The 25934-nt window shown below is 38.7% G+C and overlaps 3 protein-coding genes across 5 annotated transcripts; all 3 read left to right on the top strand.

Moving 5' to 3' along the window:
• Positions 1 to 906: 906 nt before the first annotated feature.
• Positions 907 to 6987, top strand: LOC105354584 (apolipoprotein L3-like). Its single transcript, XM_023958941.1, has 8 exons — positions 907 to 1035; positions 1138 to 1242; positions 3177 to 3275; positions 3348 to 3378; positions 3459 to 3510; positions 4375 to 4504; positions 4588 to 4776; positions 6346 to 6987. Exons 2-8 carry the CDS (start codon positions 1138 to 1140, stop codon positions 6754 to 6756), a joined length of 1017 nt encoding a protein of 338 aa, XP_023814709.1. The 5' UTR covers positions 907 to 1035; the 3' UTR covers positions 6757 to 6987.
• Positions 6988 to 9804: 2817 nt separating this feature from the next.
• Positions 9805 to 17964, top strand: LOC105354587 (apolipoprotein L3-like). Of its 2 annotated transcripts, XM_023958935.1 has the most exons (9): positions 9805 to 10599; positions 11108 to 11221; positions 11324 to 11431; positions 11591 to 11698; positions 13767 to 13938; positions 14018 to 14069; positions 14969 to 15098; positions 15183 to 15371; positions 17341 to 17964. In XM_023958935.1, exons 1-9 carry the CDS (start codon positions 10585 to 10587, stop codon positions 17749 to 17751), a joined length of 1299 nt encoding a protein of 432 aa, XP_023814703.1. In that variant the 5' UTR covers positions 9805 to 10584; the 3' UTR covers positions 17752 to 17964. The 2 variants fall into 2 exon arrangements, with proteins under 2 accessions (XP_023814703.1, XP_023814708.1); XM_023958940.1 differs by lacking the exon at positions 11591 to 11698 and having other exon boundaries at positions 9807 to 10599.
• Positions 17965 to 21720: 3756 nt separating this feature from the next.
• On the top strand, positions 21721 to 25671 carry atf4 (activating transcription factor 4). 2 transcript variants are annotated; one of them, XM_011478337.2, is made up of 4 exons: positions 21721 to 21939; positions 22799 to 22972; positions 23677 to 23988; positions 24074 to 25671. In XM_011478337.2, exons 2-4 carry the CDS (start codon positions 22918 to 22920, stop codon positions 25021 to 25023), a joined length of 1317 nt encoding a protein of 438 aa, XP_011476639.2. In that variant the 5' UTR covers positions 21721 to 21939; positions 22799 to 22917; the 3' UTR covers positions 25024 to 25671.
• Positions 25672 to 25934: the final 263 nt, after the last annotated feature.

The raw sequence follows: 25934 nt of genomic DNA, 5'->3' as shown, positions 1-25934 counted from the left end.
ACCCCCGCCCCTGATTGAGAAGGAGCGTACCATCTCAGCTGTTTTTTTAAACTTTAACTTTTTTATTCTCGGCAGAGTCGGCACTCTATTCAATCTGTATCAGCCTTTTTATTTCCATAAGGTGTGTCAAATAATGCAATTTTAGAAATATTAAATAACATGACTAAAATTTTCTGTTAGCATTAGGATTTAGCCTTGTTTGGTTTTTCAAACCACTCCTTTACATCCACCTAAGGATGCAAATTAGAAAGCTGCGTACCTAAAATGGAATGCATAAACAGACACTTGGTTTCTTAGTTTCATTTCATGTCTTGAAATAAGTAGAAGTCGTAAGAAAGCTGAACAGTGCAGAGTATCTCCAGTAAAGAGAGTCATCAAGCTGCATCATGCATCACACAAAGGTGAGTGGAAAAAGAAAAACTATTTAAATTCTTTTACTTTGAGGAAATTCCTAATATTGCACTGTCTTACATTATTTTCTGCAAATCTGGCTTTTATTCTGCATTATATCGTTGATCAATTGTATTATTTTTCATTGATTATACCGTTTGTTTAAAACATTTGTTAATTAACATTATATGTTAATTATAGTTTTTCCCACAGGGATTAAAAATAGTTTCTGTCATTGTTCCTTTTATATTCTAGTGGGAAAGAAGACAGAATACAGCATTTTTTACAAGGTGCAAATGTGACTGCAAGAATGCATGACAGGGAATAAATACTTCGATCTGAGAAGAATCTGTTTTTTTATTGTCAAGTGATTTTTTTTACATATTATTTCTCATTATAAATGGTGCTGCTCACCCCATGTTGACATATTTGTGCTAACTTTTTCTTCATAAAAAAATTAGGATGGATTTAATGAGGTGCATTAATAAAGCAGAAGAACTCAGTTGTTGGATAACGTCTCTGTTTTTGCAGGCGACCCCTCCTGTTCCTCTGCCACGGACGCAGCGTTGCCCTAAGACAAAGTCTCTTGATGAGGAGTTGTTACGTACTAACTGCTCACCTGAGTGTCCTGCAGAACCTACAGAGGTTTGTGTTCAGTTTCCCCAAAAGGATTGCAATGCTGTAGAACATATTTGATGTGAAAATGTAAAAACATTGACCTGTCTTACTTCTATCATTTGAATTTAGATGAGTCCCCGTCAGACCAAACCACCCCCAGTGTTGTCCAAGAAGATTATAAAACAGAATTCGGAAAATATTCAAACTTTGCCAAGTTTTGAAGAAGTATTGAAGGTACATGTAGTCTGTTCTTTGGGTTTATTTTTACATTTCAGAAACCTCTATCCTTAGGAGATAAAACAGGTTAAACCTGAGTAATGACTAGCACTATGCGATAATAGTTCAGAAACAATGACCTGTCTCACTTCTTTTATTTTAATTAAGATAAGTCCCCTAAGACACCCCCCCCCCCAGAGTTGCCCAAGAATAGGATTATAAAACAGAATTCAGAAAATATTCAAACTTCGACAAAGTTTGAAGAAGTATTGAACGCGAGAGTATGTAGTACTCAAGTACTGTGTTCTTTTGATTTGTTTTCTTACATTTCAGAAACTCTTATCTTAAAGACTTAAAACAGGTAAAACCTGAGTAAAGACTTGTACTGACCAACTTCTAGATGGTAGTATGAGATAGCAGTTCGGAAACAATGCATGACCGCATTGCAGCCACAAATATGAGGATACATGCTTTCACTGCATGAAGGACAGTGCAGAAGAAAATGAAAACAACTCCCTGTGCTCACATAAATCACATGATTTTATATTCCCCCCTCTTGGTTAAACAGTTATTCTTCTGCAAACAGAAGACAAATTCCCCCTGACTTAACTGCATAACTAACTCGCCTAACTGCAGCGAGCAATAATTGGAGCTTTCCAGACGTACAATTTTGAGCCAGACGAGGAAAACAGAAACGTATGGATCTACTTGTCTTCAAGTGGATGCATCAGAATAAAGCACTGCATGGAGCTGGTGGTTTGAGCAATTTTAAACTTAATGGTGTCATTACATTTTGAACCTTTAATGAAGGAAAAACAGTAGTGATCGTTTTTGATAGCATGTAAACTGGGGTTACAGGTTTGAGAGTTTAAAACCAACCGCCTCAGTCCAGAGATCAAAATGTGCTCTTCTGCAAATATTGATACCCAGAATCAGTTTTTTTTTACTTAAGGTAGTGAAATAAGGTCAAGTTAAATCTCTCAAGGCAACCTTTTGAAACTTTTATCTATGCCTTTGTTACCTCTCAGGTGTGGTTAACTATAATGTGTTAATTGTAGGATTTTTAAATCTTCTGTAATTTTAAATCATCAGTTAATTTAAGATACTGCTGCACGTGTTTTACCTGGCTCCCTAAACATGGTAGCTTTACTTCTCCAGCTCCACTTAGGATTCATTTTAAAGCTTTTTTTTATAGGTCCCTTCCTGAGCTTTATACACCCTAACAGGCCGACCTGAACACTCAGGTCAGGTGACCAGCTGCTCCAGGGTTTCTCACTCAGAGGTGATGTGGAAACTGTTGAATGACCTCCCAATGGATATTATGCAGGCATCTTCATTTTCAGTTTTTTCAGCTTTTTTGGCCTTTTACACAACATAAATAAGTTTTTCTACTTTTTTTAATCCATTTATTAAAACAGACATTTGAAATGCTTGTCTTTTAATTGTTGTCTGTTTTGTTTTTGTTTTTTCATGGAACGTTGAACTTTTCAAATTTTTTACTATTTCTGTACTCATTTAGATCTGTAATTTTTCAGCTCAAGGGGGTTTATTTTATTTTTTTACCCATCTAGCATTTTAGTCACCAGGTATAAAGTGCTTTATAAATAAAGATTGAATGAGTTTAAATTTTGAAGACAGAACAATAGAACAATAAAAACATTGTTCTCACAATATTGTATAGGAAATTCTAGTTTAGGTTTAATCCTAAAAACATCAGTACTATCTAGAAAATCAGTCTGAATTTAGTTATTTACTGCACCGAAAGGAAGGAAGGTCATGTAACGCTGAGCTGATAAACCAGGCTCTTCTGACTGGTGCATTAGGAGTCATGAAAAAGTCAAGTCAGGAAGTAGACACATACAAAGATAAAGCAAATGCACAATGTCACTTTATGATTTTATCTGCCACGTACGACATAGCAAGGAAAAAAGTAAATCTTTGTTTTCACATAGGATGTGGACCATCGCATCTCTAGGGTGGTCTCTCAAGAATCTCCTGCTGTCCCACGTACAGCAGCAACAAATGATCCTGATGACAAAAAGAACAACTCGGTAATTACTTTCAATCATAATGATGATTGTCAATTGATGCAAACTGTGTAGTAAACGTCTTTTTTCAATCAGAAAAAAGAATCTCTTTCCAGCAGGAACATATGTAAGTAAAATTTAAATTATTCATCTTGTGTTTCATTATTTGCACTCTTGATTTTCAACACTTAATCTATTAACTTGCAGCTTGGCAAGAGTTCTGCAATGATCTTAAAAGAAAAGGAGCAACTGAGAAAGAGTGAGTATTGTTCAAATACTATTTTGTGCAGAATTTTACAGATGGAAATGTTATGTTAAAAAAAAGATTACTTTTTAAGAGATATTGATTTTTTTCACGTTTAAATCCCATGAAAGGCTGGAGTTAATTGATTTCAAGTTGTTTTAACTCCCTTAACATGCCTAAACTTTAAACCAAGTTTCTGGAATCCTGGCTTAGACCAGACATTTTGAAGACCAACGCCAATAAAAATGGCATTTTTTGTGTTTTTTTGGTGTCTTCATATTTCTTGTGATTGAGGACATATATGAAGAAAACTTATCTCAAAACTGCATTTCTGAGTATTTGTTAATTCAAGTCGTTGTGCCGACAACGAATTGTATTGTGAAAAAGCTTTTAGCTGTAATGTAGGCGCTAATGTCTGCAGGCCACAAGCCCCTTGCTCCGCTCCATTCTGACGCACTGGCCGACAAATAGATTTATGTACATCATCATTTTACTAATCCAAACTGGCATCTGACTCAGAACTGTATGTCTGGATAAGTCCAATATTGCTCGCCATTTTTCTTGCACAGCTAATTAGGTTGAGGTTTTGAGGGGCTGTAAGCTAGCAGGTGTGTGTAAACAGAAGGGTGACAGGAAGTGGTGGCAAACTTACTCTGCAATAACAGTTCCTCCCACAACTCAGAGGTTAAGATGCCCTTCAGAAAATTTGTCCTGGACATAGTTTACACGACAAAATCGTATTTAAAAGACCACTGGGAACGCTTTTACAACAGATAAAAAGATGACTGAAGTGGGACTTTAAAATATACTGCTCAGGTATGACCAAAGGTGGGACAAAGGAGCTGTCATACTGTATATTAATTACTGTAAACCTTTCAGAATCATTGTTGCCCTTGCTGAATATCTGTATGAAGAAATCCAAAAGTATAATGACATGATGTCTGAGCATGGTAATAGCCTCAAGGAAGCCATTGATGAGCTGCACTCCATTGCCGCAAACATAAACAAGGTAATAAAAACTTTGTACAAAGAACCACAAAAATTCAGATTATGTTCCCCAAAAATTTGTGAAAACTCTACATATTTTTTTAGGTTTCTAAAGGGACAAAGATTGCTGGCATCACAGGAGGAGCTACAACAGCATTAGGAGGCGTGGCTGCAGCTGCTGGGGTGATTCTGTCTCCCTTCACACTGGGATCCTCGCTGGCTCTCACTGCAATCGGAGTGGGTGTGGCTGCAGCGGGCGGTGTCACTGGTGCATCAGCAGCCATAGCAAACAAGGTGACACATGGTGATCGGATATGCTACATAAATTGGGGATCCAGCTCATAAAACCAACAAAAAGACGATTTCAGAAAATTTGAATTCTCTTTAGAATTTAACATTTACTCTATACGACCAACTTCAATCCTTCATAAATATGGGAAGGGACAGGTCCTGCTGGATGATGAAATCTGCAGAAGGAATCCTAAAATCCTCAATAACATTCTGCTCGACTGTTCCAGTGATTTTGGATTAAAATAACAGTATTTAACACCGATACTAAATATTAGACCCCAAATTAGATTAGATTTGATTCAATTTTATTGCCATTACACTGTACTGGTATGGGGGAATGAAATTCAGTTTGGGCCTAACCAGTGTGCATTAGCAGTAAAGTGCAGGATATAGTTGTTAAAAAAAAGTACAGTATGTACAGTAGATGTGCAAATTGAATGATGGGGACATGCTATACAAATGGTTTCCATTTTAAATAGTTATTTAAATAATATACAGGTATGAATTTACAGATATACTTTATGAATAAAAATGAATGTCTATTTACAAATTTGTGTATGAGCAAATTTACTACAATGGATAAATAATTTACATGATACGGACTGTGTGAATGGAGCTGAGAATTGGGGTGAAGCAGAGTTCTCTAAGGAGACCACTCTAGGAACGAAGCTGTTCCTCAGTCATCATGATTGTCTGGAGATGTCACACTGGACCTCAAGCAACTTGGGTTCTGCTCCTCACCAGTCTTTCTGGATGTCTGCAGAATCTTGAATCTTTTCCTTTCATTTCCGCTGAAGCCTTCGGTTGTTTCTTCTGCTGGTGCTTCTCCTGCCACATTTTGCCGTTTCATTAGACTATCTTTTGATCTGCTTGGACACAGCGCTCTGTGAACAGCCAGCCTCTTTAAGCTAGGAACTTTTGTGGCTTACCCATAACTATGGAGGGAATCAATGATGGTCTTTTGACAGGTTGTCAAGAATGAAGTCTTCCCCACATTGAACCAAACTAAACTAATTTAATGACATCTGGAGATCCTGTGCAGGTGCTTTGAGTTTAGGAGATGACTAGTTGGTGAAACTCAGTTCAAAACATTCATGTCCTGAACAATGTGGTCAGATTTCTCCAGAATATTTTATTCTTTTGAAGCCCTGTTTTTGTTGTTTTTATGAGCTGGGACATTTGTGTAAAAATAAAAATACTTTATATCAATTAAACATTGGGCCCTGAATCTATATTTTATGAAAGTATATTTTTGAAAGGAAATATGAAAATTAATACACTTTTCCGTGTTATACTAATTTTTCGGAAAGAATTCGTATTAGTAAAAGCAAAGAGATGAGAAAGTGATCATGACTGAAAAATTCAACATTCTTAAAAAAATCAACTTTTTTGGGGAGAAAAAGTAAGTCAGTTTGCCAAAGGAACCAGATTTTCCACGTTGTTTGTTTTGGCACCTAAACTTATATTCAACCCGTTCAATAAATATGCTACACAAAAGCCATGTAGCTTCACAATAAGTGTACAAAAAATAGCATATTTTTTCTTTGTTGGTAACCCTAATTGTTTTTGCAGGCAAATCTTTCCAGTGACAAAAAGAAGATCCAGGTGACCTTGCAAGACTTTGAAGAACGTTATGAAAAAATTCTCCCCTGCCTGAAGTTCATCAATGAGGGAATGGATCAACTGAAGCTGTATGGTCAGTCTACTCTGAGTGAAGTCAAGACTGACTCAGAGAATGCATCCAAGGTGCTAAGGATGTTTACAAGTTATACAAGTGTCATGGCTGCAGGGAGATGCACCAAGGTTTCCGGGACCATACGAGGCTTTGCGCTCGGGATGGAGTTCTACTTCAATCAGGAGAAAGATGGGCAAAAATTGAAAAAAGACCTCAGGTCAAAGTTTGCAAAAAAAATTGACAAGCTTGCAGATGATCTTGGAGAAGGTTTTAATGAACTCACTGAGATTCAAAACTTGTTTGCCTAGCATTCCAGCAGATGTGGATCTTATTATATTCATAGTCTCTTCGTTTTTTTATAACAGATTTTTGATTTACAATTTGTACATTTTATGTGGGTATCTGTTGAGTTTAAATTTTACCCAAACATTTATAAATATCAAGATAAAAGTAAAAATAATGACATCGGATAAGGTATTGTAAATTGTCTGTTTTTCATGGACATTATAAAAATAAAATTATTTTTTTTCAAACTTCAAGGTTTGGACGTAATATCAACATATGAGGAAAGACGCTTTCAGACGTCAAAAACATGCAGACAGTTATTGCTTCTGGGATTACATTTGTATTTTCTGTCTAACTTAGTACAATGCAGTTTGTTGGAAACTGTGGTCCCTACATGGAATCCGCCAGCAATAACGGTCGACCTGTTCTTTGGTGCTGCGAACAGTGTGACGGAGTTGTACATGGGCTGCCTACCTTGTCTCCTTGCAACAATGGAACCATGCATTCACTGCTGGTAGCTCAGAAGGGGCCCCAGACCAGGGAAAGAAGGACGGTTGTACTCCCAGCACACACTGAAAAAGTGACAAGCAAATGGATGCTGAGGGAGTTTGGGGCGTACTCCACGGCCGCCCCGTGGTGCAGCGGTAGGGCGTTGCGGAGTACAAAAGACATGAACAAATTTTCACAATAAGCTGTGGTGGTCGAGAATGCAGTTTTTCACTCGTCGCCCTCACGGAGAGGCAGAGACCTGACTCCTTACAATTTTAAAGTAGATTGCGATGGTTCAACTGTAAAATTGTTGTTGTTCCCCTTTCAGCATAGGCCTATCCCTTCAGGGGTAGTGGGCTATTTATTACGTGGTGCGGTGGCTCTGACCCCGACTGCAGCGGCAAAGGAGAGCGATATGTACGCTGAACGTCACGATGGGTTAAATAAAGCATCAGTTCATAGAAATAGTTCACCTTTTCCCGCTTGTTTTTGTCCAGATAATGAGGCAAACGTTTGTTTTAAAGTAGCCAGTGCAGTGGTAGAACATTTAAGCTATGTGACTGGAACTTCTTTTTTAGGTGTGCATTATCACTGGATTATTAATTTTTAATCCACACCCAGTAGCCAACCACATACGAGTATTAACCCTCAACATGGTATAAAGTCAAGTACAGGATGACTGCAGGTCAGTTCAGTGTAGTTTTTAAAAACAAAGGCGAGGCCCTTTTACTGGCATTTAGGTCATTTTAGGGATTAAATAAAGGCAAAATTAAATACATGCCATTATACGAAGAGAAAGAAAGCTATAAGGTCCAAACAATGAGCATTTTCCAGTTAGGCCTTCATTTGCAGTTTACTGGTATGGAGACAAATTCATGATCGGAGTGTTTTCATATTATCTGCCATCTTTACATAAACATATTTTAACAACCAGAAAGACGAAGCTTGTAAGTGCAATACAATTCACAGTATCTGTAGTTGTTAACTGACTTTTTGTTTCTTTTGTTATCAGACAGGGGTTGTTTTTTTAACATACCTGACATGTTTCAACGGACGTTTTCCGTCTTTGTCAGAGTCGTCATAAGATAGTTGCGTGTAAAGTATATAAAAACAGTGGATAGTGACTGATACGGAGTCGCTTGTCAAAGACAACATTTAACAAAAGAACCATGAAGTCAGTTGAAAGGCTGCTGCTATGAGCAGAAATTTTAGTGAGATAACAGAATGGCAGCGTGGACTGTGCAGTTAGTTATTATTGCATTAATAATTAATCCGAACTTTACTACACTTGACAAACAAATATTTTCAAAAACAAAACGTTTTTTTTAAGTTTTTTGAGAATGCTTTTGATTGTTGAATATTTTATATGGAGGGGGCGGGAGGGGGCAGAAAACTTTGGAAGGGTGGCACATAAGAACAGCAGAGTGGAAGGCACAAACTAAAAGATCATAAATAAGTATCTAAAATAGTTTTATTTGTCATGGTACCCCCAGGAGTCCTCTCCTTCCCCCCTCCCTTCTCTGCTCTTTATCTCCTGATTAGACCCAGCTGTTCCTCATCAGACTGCCTGCTCCAATTAAAGATAGACCTTCCCCAGCATTCTTTGCCAGTTTTTGCCCCTTTATGGACATCTCCCACGAGTGTCAACCTGGGTCTTCTCACTACTCGATCTACCGGAATTCCACCTGAGATCCAAAACCTCCAGCCACACCACGAGGAGCTTTAATTGATGATTTATTAATTTTTGTCAACATTGACAATATTGGGGGCAAATAGTTAAGCCGCACTCTTACTCCCTGTAGCTCCGCCCCTGGTTTCTATTGTTTGGTTTGACTGAAATTTGAAATTTCTCACAGAATAACTTCAGCTTTAGAAGTTAAACCCTAATTATTGTCGTCAATGATGTTAAAATAAACTTTAATTGTGATGGTTTTAGCTTCATTTTTTAACTCAGGATTTAGAAATTTTTATTTGAAAAAAGAAATGTTTTAACATTACTCATTAACTTTAAACCTACCATTCCCTTAACGGGCTTTTTTAACTCACTTTCCCCGATTAAAGTATTTTTGTTTTGACTCTCCTAACCTTATTTTTTAGCATGTATTCCCATTTAAAGACAAAATTGTTGGCACTTCTCTGACAGAAAAACACACAGTGGTACATGGTGTGTACGCTTCACTACCTTTTTAAAAGATGCAAAGCACTTTACAGTCACAGTCCCACTAACACACTGATGGCGGCTCAGATGCTGAATACTGGCACCAACTTTTAACTAACACAAGCAATGTGGGTTCAGTGTCTTGCCCGCGGACAGTTCGACACAACCAAACCTACGATTATCTGATCAGAGGTCAACTGCTCTACCTCTGCACCACAGCCACTCTGGTCACAAAAATAAATAAATAAATAAAATAAATTGACTAAAATGGAAAGAAATATAATGAAAACCAGACTTTTTTTTTTAGTTTAGTTGTTTTTCTAAAGAATTAATATTCCATTACAGGGTTTAGGCTTTTTATGCACCCACCTTTGACTGCCCTTTAAACCACATTGCATTGGTCACTTTTGAACTGGGCGCATGCATGCAAGCCCCAACCCCAGACCTGGTTCCCAGGTTCCCAGACTTGGCGCCGGTGATGCCAATCCGGGCGACGTAAAATAATCTTTGTTGCTAGTACACATCAGGGGGTTCTGAATTGCCCTCTGCCTGACTGTCTGTCTGCCAAGATGATGTTCTCGGACTGGCCCAGAAGTGCCTCAGGGATGGATGAAACAAATATTTAAACAGGCCTGTAGTAAGGATAATAACCTCTTCAAGATAGAATAACTTGTCACTATAAGGCAGCTTCAGGCCTTAAAGGCCAGTTCATATTTTCCAGATATGCTTACCCTATTAGCTGCTGATTACCTGGTTCAAGTATGTCCAGGTAATCAGATCATGACGTTCAAAGGTATGTTAGAAAACAAGCAGGAATGTGGATCCTCAATCCCCGCCCCTGATCAGGAAGTAGCATAGCATCTCAACTGTTTTTTTAAACGTATTATTCTAGGCTGTGTTGGCACACTAAATAATCTGTATCAGCCTTTCCATTTCCATAAGGTGTATCAAATGCAATTTTAGAATTATTAAATAACATGATTCAAATTTTCTGTTAGCTCGAGGATTTAGCCTTGTTTGGTTTTTCAAACCACTCCTTTACATCCACCTAAGGATGCAAATTAGAAAGCTGCATACCTAAAATGGAATGCATAAACAGACACTTGGTTTCTTAGTTTCATTTCATGTCTTGAAATAAGTAGAAGTCGTAAGAAAGCTGAACAGTGTAGAGTATCTCCAGTAAAGAGAGTCATCAAGCTGCATCATGCATCACACAAGGGTGAGTGGAAAAAGAAAAACTATTTAAATTCTTTTACTTTGAAGAAATTCATAATATTGCACTGTCTTACATTATTTTCTGCAAATCTGGCTTTTATTCTGCATTATATCGTTGATCAATTGTATTCTTTTTCGTTGATTATACTGTTTGTTTATAACATTTGTTAATTAACATTATATGTTAATTATAGTTTTTCCCACAGGGATTAAAAATAGTTTCTGTCATTTTCATTTTCTATTCTAGTAGAAAAGAAGACAAAAATATAGCATGTTTTACAAGGTGCAAATGTGACCTTTAGAATGCATGACAGAGAATAAATACTTTCATCTGAGAAGAATCTGTTTTTTTCTATTGACAAGTGATTTTCTTCACACTATTTCTCATTATAAATGCTGCTTACTCCATGTTGACATATTTTTTTCTTCATAAATAAATTGGGATGGATTTAATGAGGTGCATTAATAAAGCAGAAGAACTCAGTTGTTGGATAACGTCTCTGTTTTTGCAGGCGACCCCTCCTGTTCCTCTGCCACGGACGCAGCGTTGCACTAAGACAAAGTCTCTTGATGAGGAGTTGTTACGTACTAACTGCTCACCTGAGTGTCCTGCAGAACCTACAGAGGTTTGTGTTCAGTTTCCCCAAAAGGATTGCAATGCTGTAGAACATATTTGATGTGAAAATGTAAAAACATTGACCTGTCTTACTTCTATCATTTGAATTTAGATGAGTCCCTATCAGAACCAACCACCACCTGTGTTGCCCAAGAAGAAGATTATAAAGCAGAATTCAGAAAATATTCAAACTTTGCCAATCTATGAAGAAGTATTGAAGGTACATGTAATCTGTTCTTTGGGTTTATTTTTACATTTCAGAAACTTCTATCCTTAGGAGCTAAAACAGGTATTACCTGAGTAATGACTAGTGTGACTAGTAGTATGCGATAATAGTTCAGAAACCTTGACCTGTCTTACTTCTTTCATTTGAATTTAGATGAGTCCCTATCAGAACCAACCACCACCTGTGTTGCCCAAGAAGAAGATTATAAAGCAGAATTCAGAAAATATTCAAACTTTGCCAATCTATGAAGAAGTATTGAAGGTACATCTATTCTGTTCTTTGGAGTTATTTTTACGTGTCAGAAACTTCTATCCTTAGGAAATAGACCAGGTATAACCTGAATAATTACCAGTAGTATGCGATAATAGTTCAGAAACAATGACCTGTCTCACTTCATTTATTTTAATTAAGATAAGTCCCCTAAGACACCCCCCCCCCATTGTTGCCCAAGAAGAGGATTATAAAACAGAATTCAGAAAATATTCAAACTTCGACAAAGTTTCAAGAAGTATTGAACGCGCGAGTATGTAGTACTCAAGTACTATGTTCTTTTGATTTGTTTTGATCCTTACATTTCAGAAACTCTTACCTTAAAGAGGTAAAACAGGTAAAACCAGAGTAATGACAATGCAATGGCATTTCGGAAACCATGCAAGACCGCATTGCAGCCACAAATATGAGGATACATACTATTGCTGCATGAAGGATAATGCGGAAGAAAATGAAGACAACTTAATGTGCTCGCATAAATCACATGATTTTATATTCCCCCCTCTTGGTTAAACACTTCTGCAAACAGAAGACAAATTCCCCCTGACCTGACTGCTTGAAAATCCACTCCGATCTTTTGATTGATTTTAAAAACCTTCCCAATGGTATTTTAATTGTGATTATGCCATTTCTAGCCAGAATTTAAAAAAAACGTATGTCCTATTCAGCACATAGTTTCTAAAGAGCAGCAGGAGTTCATCAAAATTTGCCTCTGAATTGTGGGCAGAACTGTTAACTGGGAGTAAGTTTGCGCTCATTTGCCATCATTCCCCTGTTTACACTCTCTCACTAACTTACAATTCCTTACATCGAAAAAACAAAAGTGGCGAGCAATAATTGGAGCTTTCCAGACGTACAATTTTGAGCCAGACGAGGAAAACAGAAACGTATGGATCTATACTTGTCTTCAAGTGGATGCATCAGAATAAAGCAATGCATGGAGCTGGTGGTTTGAGCAATTTTAAACTTAATGGTGTCATTACATTTTGAACCTTTAATGAAGGAAAAACAGAAGTGATGGTTTTTGATAACATGTAACCTGGGGTTACAGGTTTGAGAGTTTAAAGCCAACCGCCTCAGTCCAGAGATCAAAATGTTCTCTGCTCCAAATATTGATACCCAGAATCAGTTTTTTTAACTTAAGGTAGTGAAATAAGGTCAAGTTAAATCTCTCAAGAACACCTTTTGAAACTTTTATCTATTTCTTTGTTACCTCTCAGGTGTGGTTAACTATAATGTGTTAATTGTAGGGTTTTTAAATCTTCTGTAATTTTAAATCATCAGTTGATTTAAGATACTGCCGCAGGTGTTTTACCTGGCTCCCTAAACATGAGCACATCACCCCATAGCAGCTTTAATTCTCCAGCTCCACTTAGGATTTATTTTAAAGTTTTTGTTTATAGGTCCCTTCCTGAGCTTTATACACCCTGACAGGCCGACTTGAACGCTCATGTCAGGTGACCAGCCGCTCCAGGGTTTCTCACTCAGAGGTGATGTGGAAACTGTTGAATGACCTCCCAATGGATATTATGCAGGCATCTTCATTTTCTGTTTTTTCTGCCTTTTTTGCCTTTTACACAACACAAATAAGTTGTTCTACTTTTTTTAATCATTTGAAATGCTTTATTATTTCAATTACTGTGTACAATGTTATTGGTTTTTCATGGAACGTTTAGCTTTTCAGATGTTTTTTACTATTTCTATTGTAGTTTAGATCTGTAATTTTTCAGCTCAATGGAATTTTACTTTTTGTTTTTACCCATCTATCATTTTGATCACCAGTTGTAGAATGCTTTGTGAATAAAGATTGAATGAGTTTAAATTTTGAAAACAGAATAATAGAACAACAAAAACATTGTTCTCACAACATTGTATAGGAAATTCTAGTTTAAGTTTAATCCTAAAAACATCAGTACTATCTAGAAAAGCAGTCTGAATTTAGTTATTTGCTGCACTGAAAAGAAGAAAGGTCATGTAACACTGTCACAATGTCACTTTAGGATTTTATCTGCCACGTATGACATAACAAGGGAAAAAAAAGTAAATCTTTTTCACATAGGACATGAACCGTCGCATCTCTAGGATGGTCTGTCAAGAATCTCCTGCTGTCCCACCTACCCCACCAAAAAAGGATCCTGATGGCAAAAAGAACAACTCGGTAATTACTTTCAATCAAAATGATAAGTGTCAAGAGGTGCAGAAAAAAGAATCTCTTTCCAGCAGGAACATATGTAAGTAAAATTTAAATTATTCATCTTGTGTTTCATTATTTCACTCTTGATTTTTAACACTTAGTCTATTAACTGGCAGCTTGGAAAGAGTTCTGCAATGATCTTAAAAGAAAAGGAGCAACTGAGAAAGAGTGAGTATTGTTCAAATACTATTTTGTGCAAAATCTTACAGATGCAAATGTTACGTTAAAAAAATGGAGCTTAACTGATAAGGTTTTAGAGATATTGATTGTTTTCACGTTTAAATCCCATGAAAGGCTTGAGTTAATTGATTTCAAGTTGTTTTAACTCCCTTAACTTGCCTAAACTTTAAACCAAGTTTCTGGAATACTGGCTAAAACTACACAAATTACTCAGTGAATGAGGTCCATTTTAAAGACCCACTCTAATAAAAATTGACTTTTTTGTGTTTTTGGTGTCTTGTGGCATATTTCTCATGGTTTCGGACATATATGATGAAAACTAAGTTTAAAACTGCATTTCTGAGTATTTGTTAATTCAAGTCGTTGTGCCGACAACGAATTGTATTGTAAAAAAGCTTTTAGCTGTAATGTAGGCGCCAATGTCTGCAGGCCACAAGCCCCTTGCTCCGCTCCATTCTGACGCACTGGCTGACAAATAGATTTATGTACATCATCATTTTACTAATCCAAACTGGCATCTGACTCAGAACTGTATGTCTGGATAAGTCCAATATTGCTCGCCATTTTTCTTGCACAGCTAATTAGGTTGAGGTTTTGAGGGGCTGTAAGCTAGCAGGTGTGTGTAAACAGAAGGGTGACAGGAAGTGGTGGCGAACTTACTCTGCAATAACAGTTCCTCCCACAACTCAGAGGTTAAGATGCCCTTCAGAAAATTTGTCCTGGACATAGTTTACACGACAAAATCGTATTTAAAAGACCACTGGGAACGCTTTTACAACAGATAAAAAGATGACTGAAGTGGGACTTTAAAATATACTGCTCAGGTATGACCAAAGGTGGGACAAAGGAGCTGTCATACTGTATATTAATTACTGTAAACCTTTCAGAATCATTGTTGCCCTTGCTGAATATCTGTATGAAGAAATCCAAAAGTATAATGACATGATGTCTGAGCATGGTAATAGCCTCAAGGAAGCCATTGATGAGCTGCACTCCATTGCCGCAAACATAAACAAGGTAATAAAAACTTTGTACAAAGAACCACAAAAATTCAGATTATGTTCCCCAAAAATTTGTGAAAACTCTACATATTTTTTTTAGGTTTCTAAAGGGACAAAGATTGCTGGCATCACAGGAGGAGCTACAACAGCATTAGGAGGCGTGGCTGCAGCTGCTGGGGTGATTCTGTCTCCCTTCACACTGGGATCCTCGCTGGCTCTCACTGCAATCGGAGTGGGTGTGGCTGCAGCGGGCGGTGTCACTGGTGCATCAGCAGCCATAGCAAACAAGGTGACACATGGTGATCGGATATGCTACATAAATTGGGGATCCAGCTCATAGAACCAACAAAAAGACGATTTCAGAAAATTTGAATTCTCTTTAGAATTTAACATTTACTCACTTTTTGAAAAAAGAGATGAAGACTGAATAAAATATGGGCAGGGACCAGGTCCTGCTGGATGATGAAATCTGCATAAGGAATCCTAAAATCCTCTAGAACATTCTGCTTGACTGTTCCAGTAATTTTGGATTAAAAAAGCAGTATTTAACACCGATACTAAATATTAGACCCGGCAAATTAGATTAGATCAGATTCCATTTTATTGTCATTACACTCTCCAGGTATGAGGGGATTGAAATTCAGTTTGGGTCTAACCAGTGTGCATTAGCAGTAAAATGCAGATATATTTGTTTAAAAAAAGTACAGTACGTATGTGCAAATTGAATAATGGGGACATGCTATACAAATGGTTGCCCATATAAATAGTTGTTTACACGATACACAGGTGTGAATTTACAGACATAGTTTACGGAAAAAAGATGTATTTACAGTTTGTGTATGAGAAAATCTGCTACAATGGATAAATAATTTACATGATGCGGACTGTGTAAATGGAGCTGAAACTCGGTGTGAAGCACAGTTCACTAAGAAGACCACTCTAGGAAAGAAGCTGTTCCTCAGTCATCATTATTGTCTGAAGATGTCACACTGGACCTCAAGCAACTTGGGTTCTGCTCCTCACCAGTCTTCCTCCAAACCCTTGGACCTTGATTCCTAAATGAAAGACACAGTTTCCTTTTATCAGAAACAGGACCTTGGACCACTGGCCAACAGTTCAGTCCTTTTTCTCTTTTTCCCAGACAAGACATTCAATTCAATTCAATTCCGTTATTTTAATATAGCCCAATATAGTCGCCCGAAGAATAGTCGTCTCAGTGGGCTCTTAATAAACATAAATTCATAAAGAACATAGAGTCATTCAGTTCGACATGTTATGGCTGAATTAACCTAAACAAACTAAGCTGGGCATCCCTGCCCTTAGACCCTCCTCTGTTGCCCCAGACATTAGAAGAGGGTCGACAGTTGTAGCCCGTCTCCCGAATGCATCTGAACGTGGTGGTTTTTGAAGCTGTCCCACCGCCTCATTCCACTATTTCTGGATGTCTGCAGCTTCTTGAAGCTTGTCCTTTTGATAATCTGCTGGTTGTCTCTTCTGCTGGTGCTTCTCCTGCCACATTTTGCCGTTTCATTAGACTTTCTTTTGATCTGCTTGGACACAGCGCTCTGTGAACAGCCAGCCTCTTTAAGCTAGGAACTTTTGTGGATTACCCATAACTATGGAGGGAATCAATGATGGTCTTTTGACTGGTTGTCAAGTATGAAGTCTTCCCCACATTGAACCAAACTAAACTAATTTAATGACATCTGGAGGTGCTTTGAGTTTAGGAGATGACTAGTCGGTGAAACTCAGTTTAAAACATTCATGTCCTGAAAAATGCGGTTAGATTAGTCCAGAGTATTTTATTATTTTGAAGCCCTGTTTTTGTTGGTTTTATGATCTGGGACCTTTGTGTAAAAATAGAAATATACTTTATATCAATGAAACATTGGGCCCTGAATCTATATTCTATGAAAGTATATTTTTGAAAGGAAATATGGAAATGAATGCACTTTTCCGTGTTGTTCTAATTTTTCAGAAAGGGTATGTATTAGTAACTGACAAGAGAAGAGAAAGTGATCATGACTGACAAATTCATAATTCCTAAAAAAAATCTTCTTTTTCGAGGAATAAATAAATAAGTTGGCAAAGGAACCAGATTTTCCATGTTTTTCTTCTTTTACAGATTCCTGTTTGGCACCTAAACTTATATTCAACCAGTTCAATAAATATGCTACACAAAAGCCATGTAGCTTCACAATAAGTGTACAAAAAATAGCATATTTTTTCTTTGTTGGTAACCCTAATTGTTTTTGCAGGCAAATCTTTCCAGTGACAAAAAGAAGATCCAGGTGACCTTGCAAGACTTTGAAGAACGTTATGAAAAAATTCTCCCCTGCCTGAAGTTCATCAATGAGGGAATGGATCAACTGAAGCTGTATGGTCAGTCTACTCTGAGTGAAGTCAAGACTGACTCAGAGAACGCATCCAAGGTGCTCAGGATGTATACAAGTTATACAAATGTCATGGCTGCAGGGAGATGCACCAAGGTTTCCGGGACCATACGAGGCTTTGCACTCGGGATGGAGTTCTACTTCAATCAGGAGAAAGATGGGCAAAAACTGAAAAAAGACCTCAGGTCAAAGTTTGCAAAAAAAATTGACAAGCTTGCAGATGATCTTGGAGAAGGCTTTAATGAGCTCACTGAGATTCAAAAGTTGTTTGCTTAACTCCAGCAGATGTGATTCATAGTCTGCTTTTTGAAAGCACATGTTGCATTTACATTTTGTACATTTCATGCATGAATTTGTTGAGTTTAAACTTCACACAAACATTTAAAAATGTCCAGATGTCAACAATTATGACATCACATTAGGTTTTGTAAATTATCTATTTTTGTCATGGACATGATCAAAATAAAGATTTTTTTTTTTTACTTTAAATCTTGAATGTCATATAAACATAGAAGAAAAGATGCTTTCAGACATCTTTTTTTTTTCAACTTGTCCTGTCTGACAATATGTCTTTTGGGAGACCGTAGTGCCTGAAGACATGCTGTAACAGTTGCTCTGCGGTCTCCAGTTCCATGGGCAGCTTGGGTAATGGAATGACCCTCCATGTCTTGGAGAACCTATTGGCAAAAGGCCAGCCAGACTCTGCCAAGGTACTTTAGCCATCTTAAGTGTTGCACTGGGTTATGATCTGGAACACGTCTGCCTGCAGGGTTGACCACCAAAAGCTGTTCCAGGTGACTGACAGTATCGCAGCAATACCTGGGTGTCCAGCAGCCGGGGTATCGTGTATAAAATAAATAACTTGTTGACGATGAGATGGGGGCACATACACCTTGTCAGCTGGACAGGATGGTGAAGGCGGATGAGAGGCATTGATCTCTGTTAACTCTCTCATGATATGCCACTGCACCAGACTGGACACCAATGAAGAGGGAACGATGGGGTCTGCTGGACCCGATTTGATGAAACTCGCATTTCTCTCTTTTGGCGTAGAGGTTATGGCCAAAGTGGCGCTGGAGAACCTGCCAGAAGTGGGTGCCTTGCCCCTCCCTCGAAAGTTGTGCAGTAGATGAGGATGTCGTCTACGTAAACACTAACGTGATGATGCAGCACATCTCAGAAGGCCTGGAACACGGAAGGGGCGTTGCAGAGTTCAAAAGACACGATCACATTTTCACAACAACCTGTGGTTGTTCGAGAATGCAGTTTTCCACTCGTCGCCCTCACGCAGAGGCAGAGACCCGTCTCCTTACAATTTCAAAGTAGATTGTGATGGTTCAACTATAAAATTGTTGTTGTTCCCCTTTCAGCAAAGGCCTATCCCTTCAGGGGTAGCTTTGGCAGAGATTTTTACACGAGATACCATTCCTGATGATTCCTGTATTTTCTCGAGCTGGGAAATGACACAGGCTTGGGCCCCCTTCTGGCTAAATAGTTAGGCAGTATGGTGAATGGTCTCTCCCAAGGATCCACACTGAATGAAGCTCATCGCGCCCCCTGTAAAACAAACTAAGGTTTCCCGTGCGCTAGTCCGACATGCAGCCAACTGAGCCATCTAGCTCCTCACGTTTAACAATAAAATTAATTCTAACTTTAAAAAATTAGTCAAAAACAGCCCAAATGATGGTTATTTGCAACATTCAACTCAACGTTTATCGGTTTCTTCAAACTGTCGTGCACCACATGTTGTGAAACAGTCCAACAAGAAATTCAACATACATAAAGATAAAGTTCAAGTTTAAAGCCGGTGACTGATTGATTCACATCCATATGCATCTCCTGACTAAGCCCGTAAAAATAGCTTAATGTCAAAAAATAAGAGCACATTAAATCCCACCCTGCCAAATGTTAAGTGTTACAACTTTAGTGAGGTAGATGTGCTGTTAGCTGCTTTTTTTATTAAGTCCCACTCTGATCACTTTGTGATCTATTGTAAAAGCGTTCCCAGTGGTCTTTTAATGATGATTGTGCTAATTTTAGGCAAACCGAAAAAAATCTGTGTTGTTTTCTGGGACGTAGTTGATGCAGAGTAGAGCACCCCCACTTTCCATCACCTATAACTGAGAGCTCTCTGTTTTCATGATCTCCTGCATGCTTACAGCCCCTCCCAACCTAACATTAGACACATTCCAGTTCAGACCAAGAAAACGAAGACGTACAAGGATCTGTTTATCTTCATCAGAATGCAGCAGAGCTTGTGGCATACTTAACATATTTTCTATGTCACTACTACAGGCTTTTTCAAAAGGCATTTTTTTTCACATGCTCATGATTAAAAACGAATGAAAAAATACTCTGAAATGAGATTTTACGCTTTTTTCCCCTCAATATATGTTCTCCAGCATCAGAAAAATGCTACAATAACATCTAAAAAACACAATTTTCTTCAGAGTGGATCTTCAATGGGAATGATAGTTTGTTTCTTGCCAAAATGCACTGTATTGAGTTTTACTTTTGTTGCTGGACGATAATTCTGTTGGAAAAATGTCTGCAATAACCTCCAAAACAATGAAGGTGACAGATGGTGATCAGATATGGTGTGAGCCATAATGTTAACATTCCCCGGAGTTTTCTCCCTTTTGTAGTTTTTTGAGTTGACAGAGATTACAAAATAATGATAATATAAACAGGGCAAAGAAATTCTTGACTATGTTGTGATCTACTGTATGTCAACAAACCTGATCATTTTTGCCGGCAATTTTTTCCAGTGACAGAAAGAAAATCCTGCATATGATGTGAGGAGGTTCTTATATGCCTCGTCTTTATCAGTGAGGGTGTTGGATCAGCAAAGAGTTTATACTCTATTGAGTAAAACCAAGACAACCTCAAAAATGCAGCAAAGGTTCTGTGGACAGTTCCAGGGGAGATACGTGTCCGGGCTGCAAGGGGAAGCTCTTTGGTTGAAGTAATGCAGGCTCCAGGTTGATATAACACAAGGTTTTTATTTCACTAAGGGAAATTATTGGACAAAAGCGTGAAGGTTTAAGTTTGCAAAGAAACTGCAATCTTCCAGAGGACCTTGGTCAAAGATATCATCATGAAAACAGTCATACTTTATACTCTCCACATCTGTTTTAGGATCTTGAACAACAATGGAGGACCTTTCTGTGTGGAGTTTGCAAAGTTCTCCCCGTGCATGCGTGGGTTTTCTCTGGGGGCTCCGGCTTCCTCCCACCATCCACAAACATGCTTCATTGGTTAATTGGTTTCTCTAAATTGTCCATAGGTGTGAATGTGAGAGTGCATAGGTGTAGTATGAATGATTGTGGCCCTGCAACAGACTGGGAACCTGTCCAGGATATCCCATGCCTTAGCCCACAAGTGGCAGGGAAAGTCTCCAGCAGCCCTGTGACCCCAGATAGGGATAAAACGGATAAGAAGATGAATTAATTTTAATTTTATATACATTTGATGCTCCACTTTTGTAAACTGCACATGGATCATGGAAAAAAAGCCAACAGCAGCAGGTAACCACTAGATGGTACCCTAGATACATTCAGCTGCTCACGAGTGTGCACTGGAGAGTGGAGACTTTTTCGTGTCAAACCAGGGCTTCGCCTGAAATAGAAGAATCTTAGTAATCTGCTGCAACTCTACTTAATTAAAAACTATTATTATACATGTAACCAATGATAAGTAAATCATCAACAGTGTTTGAAAATTAATAAAATCTCCAACATATTTACGACATAAATACCGGTCAATGGTTTCCAAGAAAACCATGTGTTCTTTCGATATTTTGTTAGAGGAAAAATTTCATTCCACAACAACACTTCACTACTGCGGGGGAAATCAACCTTCCTTCGATTTATCATATTCTCATTAAAATACCAGCTAGTTTATTTAGCGTGTATAAAAAAGTTATGAGAATCGGTTTCCGTCTCTAAAAGAGAAATGTTATTTTTGTACTTTATTTTACTGCAATAGACTATGGCCTTGTTATAGTCAACGAAGTAAAAGTCCACCAATGACTCATTGTTTACGTTCTACGTTTGACCTACATTTAACATAAAAGTTGAGTTCTGTAGAATTCTAGGGCGGATTTTTTTACGCCCACAAGGGTACGTTTGTAAAATCTAACAGTTCATCCTGACAGACCTCATTGGAGCTCGAAAGTCCTTCTGAAAAAGTTGCACCGCTCACCTGTGCAATAGATTAACTACGTAACAAGCGCTCCCTTGGCGGATGAATACAGTCAAGCAGTACTGCGACTCTATATACCCTCGTGTTATCCATTCCCCCCGTTCTTCTTCGCTAACAGGATTGTACGAGTGTTTGGTCGGCCGACAGGGAGCAATAATCACACTAAAATGGCAGTGTGAAGGCGCGCGGCAGCGATCCTTGCAGCGGCAAAAACCCGGCAGTGCAACGGCTTATTGCACTGGCTATTTCTGGCAAAATGGCGTAAGTGTTTTTTGACGCATATGTTATGTGGGGCGGTTTTTGACAACTTACTGTTATGCCAGCTGTACTGACCCTTGTAGAATAAAACTAAAATACCGGCTGTGAGAAAAAAAGTTAATTTTAATTTTATATATTTTTTTAAAACCATGTGTGGAACCGGTAACTTCCAGACCGCACTATTTGACAGCTGTTGGTAGTTCTGTTTTTCCCATTTTGTGGGTGCTGTCTCAAGCCTGAACGTATTACATTACTAATTTAATAAGGGCTATACAGTTCCTCACGCCTTAAAAATGTTAATAACAAAAGTAAAGCAATTTGTACTGTTCAAAGTTTATAAATATTGTCAACGTGGCAAGATCAAAATGGCGTTTACTGCTGTCCTAAGCGTCTCGTGCGGATGGCTTTGTTGTGAAAATGGCGGTTGTCTTTCCTCATCTCGGCGGTAACTCCCGGCTATGGGCGGAGCTACCGGCCTTAAGATGACCAAATTAGGAAATGTTATCCGCTGGGGGCAGGACAATGTCTCCTCAGCAACACAGAGGGACACAGACATTAAAGCATATATTTTTTTAAAATACTTGTTTGTTGCCTCATTAAAAAAAAAAAAAATTTCGTCTTAAAACAATTTTTTTGAAAATTTCATGTCTGCTTTCATTAGTCAGAAACTCTTTGCTCGAGGAAGTAAATCAATGAGGGCTTGGTCGCTGAGTCATTTGTCATAAATAATTTTTATGATCACATTTATTGTTGTTTAAACACTTGTCTATAATTGAAGCTTACTAACTTAAAAGTTGATTTCACAGGCCTTCCTGACAAAAGCTCCTCATTAAAATGTCCTATTCCTCGTCTTGTGTTGCAGGTCTCTCTCGGCAACCACCCTCAGCATTGCTGCCGTCGACAGCAGGACCGAACCTCTCGACTTGTCGACCCTGTCAGATTTCCATTCGTATTTGCTTTCACCTATATCACTGACCACCAATGGCCATGATGCTCTCCCAGCTGGCTTTGGAGGACGTGGAGGCCCTGTGCTTAGGTTGGTGTTGGAACTTTAGATGCGTCAATAGAACTGTGTGTTATGCTACATTCACACAGAGCTTGGCATCGGGCTTTCAAGCGACCACTTTTAATGAAAAGTCTTTGTAAATGCAAGTTTTGGGCTGTGTTTACTGCACAAGTTTTCAAGTCGGTTTTCAGCCTCTATGTACAGAACACGCTGAGCGCACGTTGAAAGTTAAACCAGGTTGAACTAATCAGGGACTTCAATTTGATAGTGATGTATGATGGCGTTCTTTTAAAACACGGAAGTAGCAACTGTTTGAAAATTTATAATGGATGAGAAAATAATTGGTTTGTGCCCGGCCGTAGTTATATTACACAAAGTTTTTTTTACATCGGAAGTGAGATATAAAAAAAAGCCTGGAGCACATTTAGCGAGATTCGCACCTCTTTAAAATATTTCACCTCTTCCAGCTGTGATTGCATGCATTAGCATCAGGTAGAGACAGTCCTGTGGGAACAACGTATGCTAAAAGAACCCACATTACATGCCTGATGTGTACGTAGCAAAAAAAAGATCCATAAAATCAACACAAACAATAGAAATTCGTGTTGATTTTATGGATCTTTTTTTTCCCATACCAAAAAGGATTGATACGGGGGGGGGGGGTCGCGCTTATGTCATTGATACCAATTCGTAACTTTTTTGGGTTGAAATTGATAATCACGTTTTATTGTCAGGGTCCTCGTTTCTGATGGCTGACCCCATTGGGCCCCTTCTGGACCAAGATGAAGAAGAAGCTCTTTCTCCCTCCTCTTCCTTAGAGGTGAAGGTGCCTATGTCGCCTTCCCTCTCTTTCTCCTCATGTGCATCTGACCATTCTCCGTATCAGACCATGGCATTTTCTCCCTTCTCCCCTGCCTCTCCTCCTCCTTCTCCTCCAATTCACTCCTCATTCCTGGAGACAAAGGCGGAAGTGGACCTGCTTCCTTTCTCCCTGCTGGAAGCCAACGACCTGCTGAACTCCCATGCTGTAGCAGGAGGTGGCAAAGGTAAAGATTGCTCTTATTTTTACTGTATTAGCTCAGAATGTTACACTTTAACTGACAAATTAAATATTAATGATGTCTTTTTCAGCAGATGATGCTTTCGAGGACATGGACTGGATGTCAGAAAAAGTTGACTTGAGTGAATTTGACCTGGATTCTCTAATTGACTCCTGTTCATCTGCATCTTCTCCTGAGGACCTCTTGGCCTCGCTTGAGTCCCACGTTGACCTAAATCTGGACTCCTTTGAAGAAACCGTTGGTGTCCAGTCCAATGCCTCCGACTTGGTTATAATGTCTCAATCCCTCCCCATGCAAACCTCTGAGGCTGAAAAGGAAGATGTGTCTTTTGTTCAGGAGGATGCTGAGAAGTCTAACAGGTCTCCTTCCTCAACACCCTCATCTCCTTCTCCCTCCTTCACGCTCGAGCTGGGAAGTGAGGTGGATGTTGTAGATGCTGGAAAAACTGCCACATCCCTCGCTGCAACCATCCTCTCAGATCCGAGTGGTGTCATTCAGACCAGCAGCCCTATTGTGCTTTCCATTCCTTCATCCGGCCACTTGGTGGTGGTTGTTACCAACAAGGAGCCCCCATCAATCTCTATACCCAGCCAGCCAATTGAAACGTCCTCATCAAGTGATTGTGACAGCGACTCTGGTATCGATTCAGTTGCCGGCTCGCCTCCTTCTCCTCCTACTTCCCCCACACCCGGTTCCTCCAGAACCAAACCCTACAGCAAACCTAAGTCTGCCTCCTCATCCTCCCCTAAAGCCCCCAAGGTGAAGTCGGTGTCAGGCGCTCCCAAGGTGGTTGAGAAGAAACTGAAGAAGATGGAGCAGAACAAGACGGCAGCCACGCGCTATCGTCAGAAGAAGAGGGTTGAGCACGAGCTGCTGACTGAAGAGCTTGAAGAATTAGAAAAGAAGAACCACGAGCTAAAAGAAAAAGCAGAGTCCATCTCTCGGGAGATCCAATACCTGAAGGATTTGATGGAGGAAGTCCGCAAGCACCGGCGTGGAAAGACCAGCTCAATGGCGTAGACGACAGAAGGCTAATGTAGTGCGGTTTTATTTCTTCATTTGCATATGAGCTGTTGGTGGAGACTGAAAGTGCAGTATAAGGTTGAGTGTGTAGAACCAGGTTGTAGAAATTGAGATTAGTTTAGATGAGGGGGGCTGGGAGGTGGTAAGGTGAAGCATCTGTACATGCTTGTCTCTCAGCCCCCTGTATGACCTTGTTTGGAAATCCCCTAATTAACAGACTCTCTGTGCAGACAGGTAGTGTTTAACATTGTAGACAAGGCATGCAAAGCAGGAGTCATTATTAGTTCATGGTAGATGTTGATAGTCAACAACAGCGGTCACAATCCTAATGGGTAAATTTACCTTTAAATTTGGAGATTCTCCTCCCTGCCACACTTTTGTCCACAGCTTTTTTAATCCTCTCACCTCCATTGGACCTTCCTCTAAATCTGAGTCCAGAAAGGGGCCTCAGCCTATTGAAAGATTCTTGATTATTCCACTCCTGTCAAGAGTTTTGTCTGTAAATAATTTTCTCTATTGCTAATGCGGTTTCTGTTATTTAATGCAAAGTAACTTTAAATCATGCTCGGTAACTCTTTGAAATGGTGTTTGGCTTGTAAAATGCTTTGCTCTTTTTTTTCCTAATAAATATTATTTCCTTTATTACGCATGTTTTGGTTTTTGGTTTCTTTAAACTGTCAGTAAGATGACCGCATAAGTGCACATTTTAAGTACAGGAAGTGCCACCGGTGACTGAAAGATTCTTGGTTTTTTATTTTGAAGCCGAACATGGTATGTTTTTATGCATTTTAGCTTTTTCTTTTTTCAAAGCTAAAGATTTATGGTTTTAAAGTTAAAAAAGTAGCTCAGTTTTCCTTTATGCTAAAAAATAATTTTGAAATACGCTAGACATAGAATACAATGTTTGA

The sequence above is a fragment of the Oryzias latipes genome, chromosome 1 (genome assembly GCF_002234675.1).
Source record: "Oryzias latipes chromosome 1, ASM223467v1".
In the NCBI taxonomy this organism is placed as follows: domain Eukaryota; kingdom Metazoa; phylum Chordata; class Actinopteri; order Beloniformes; family Adrianichthyidae; genus Oryzias; species Oryzias latipes.
This window is presented reverse-complemented; position numbering and strand designations above follow the sequence as displayed.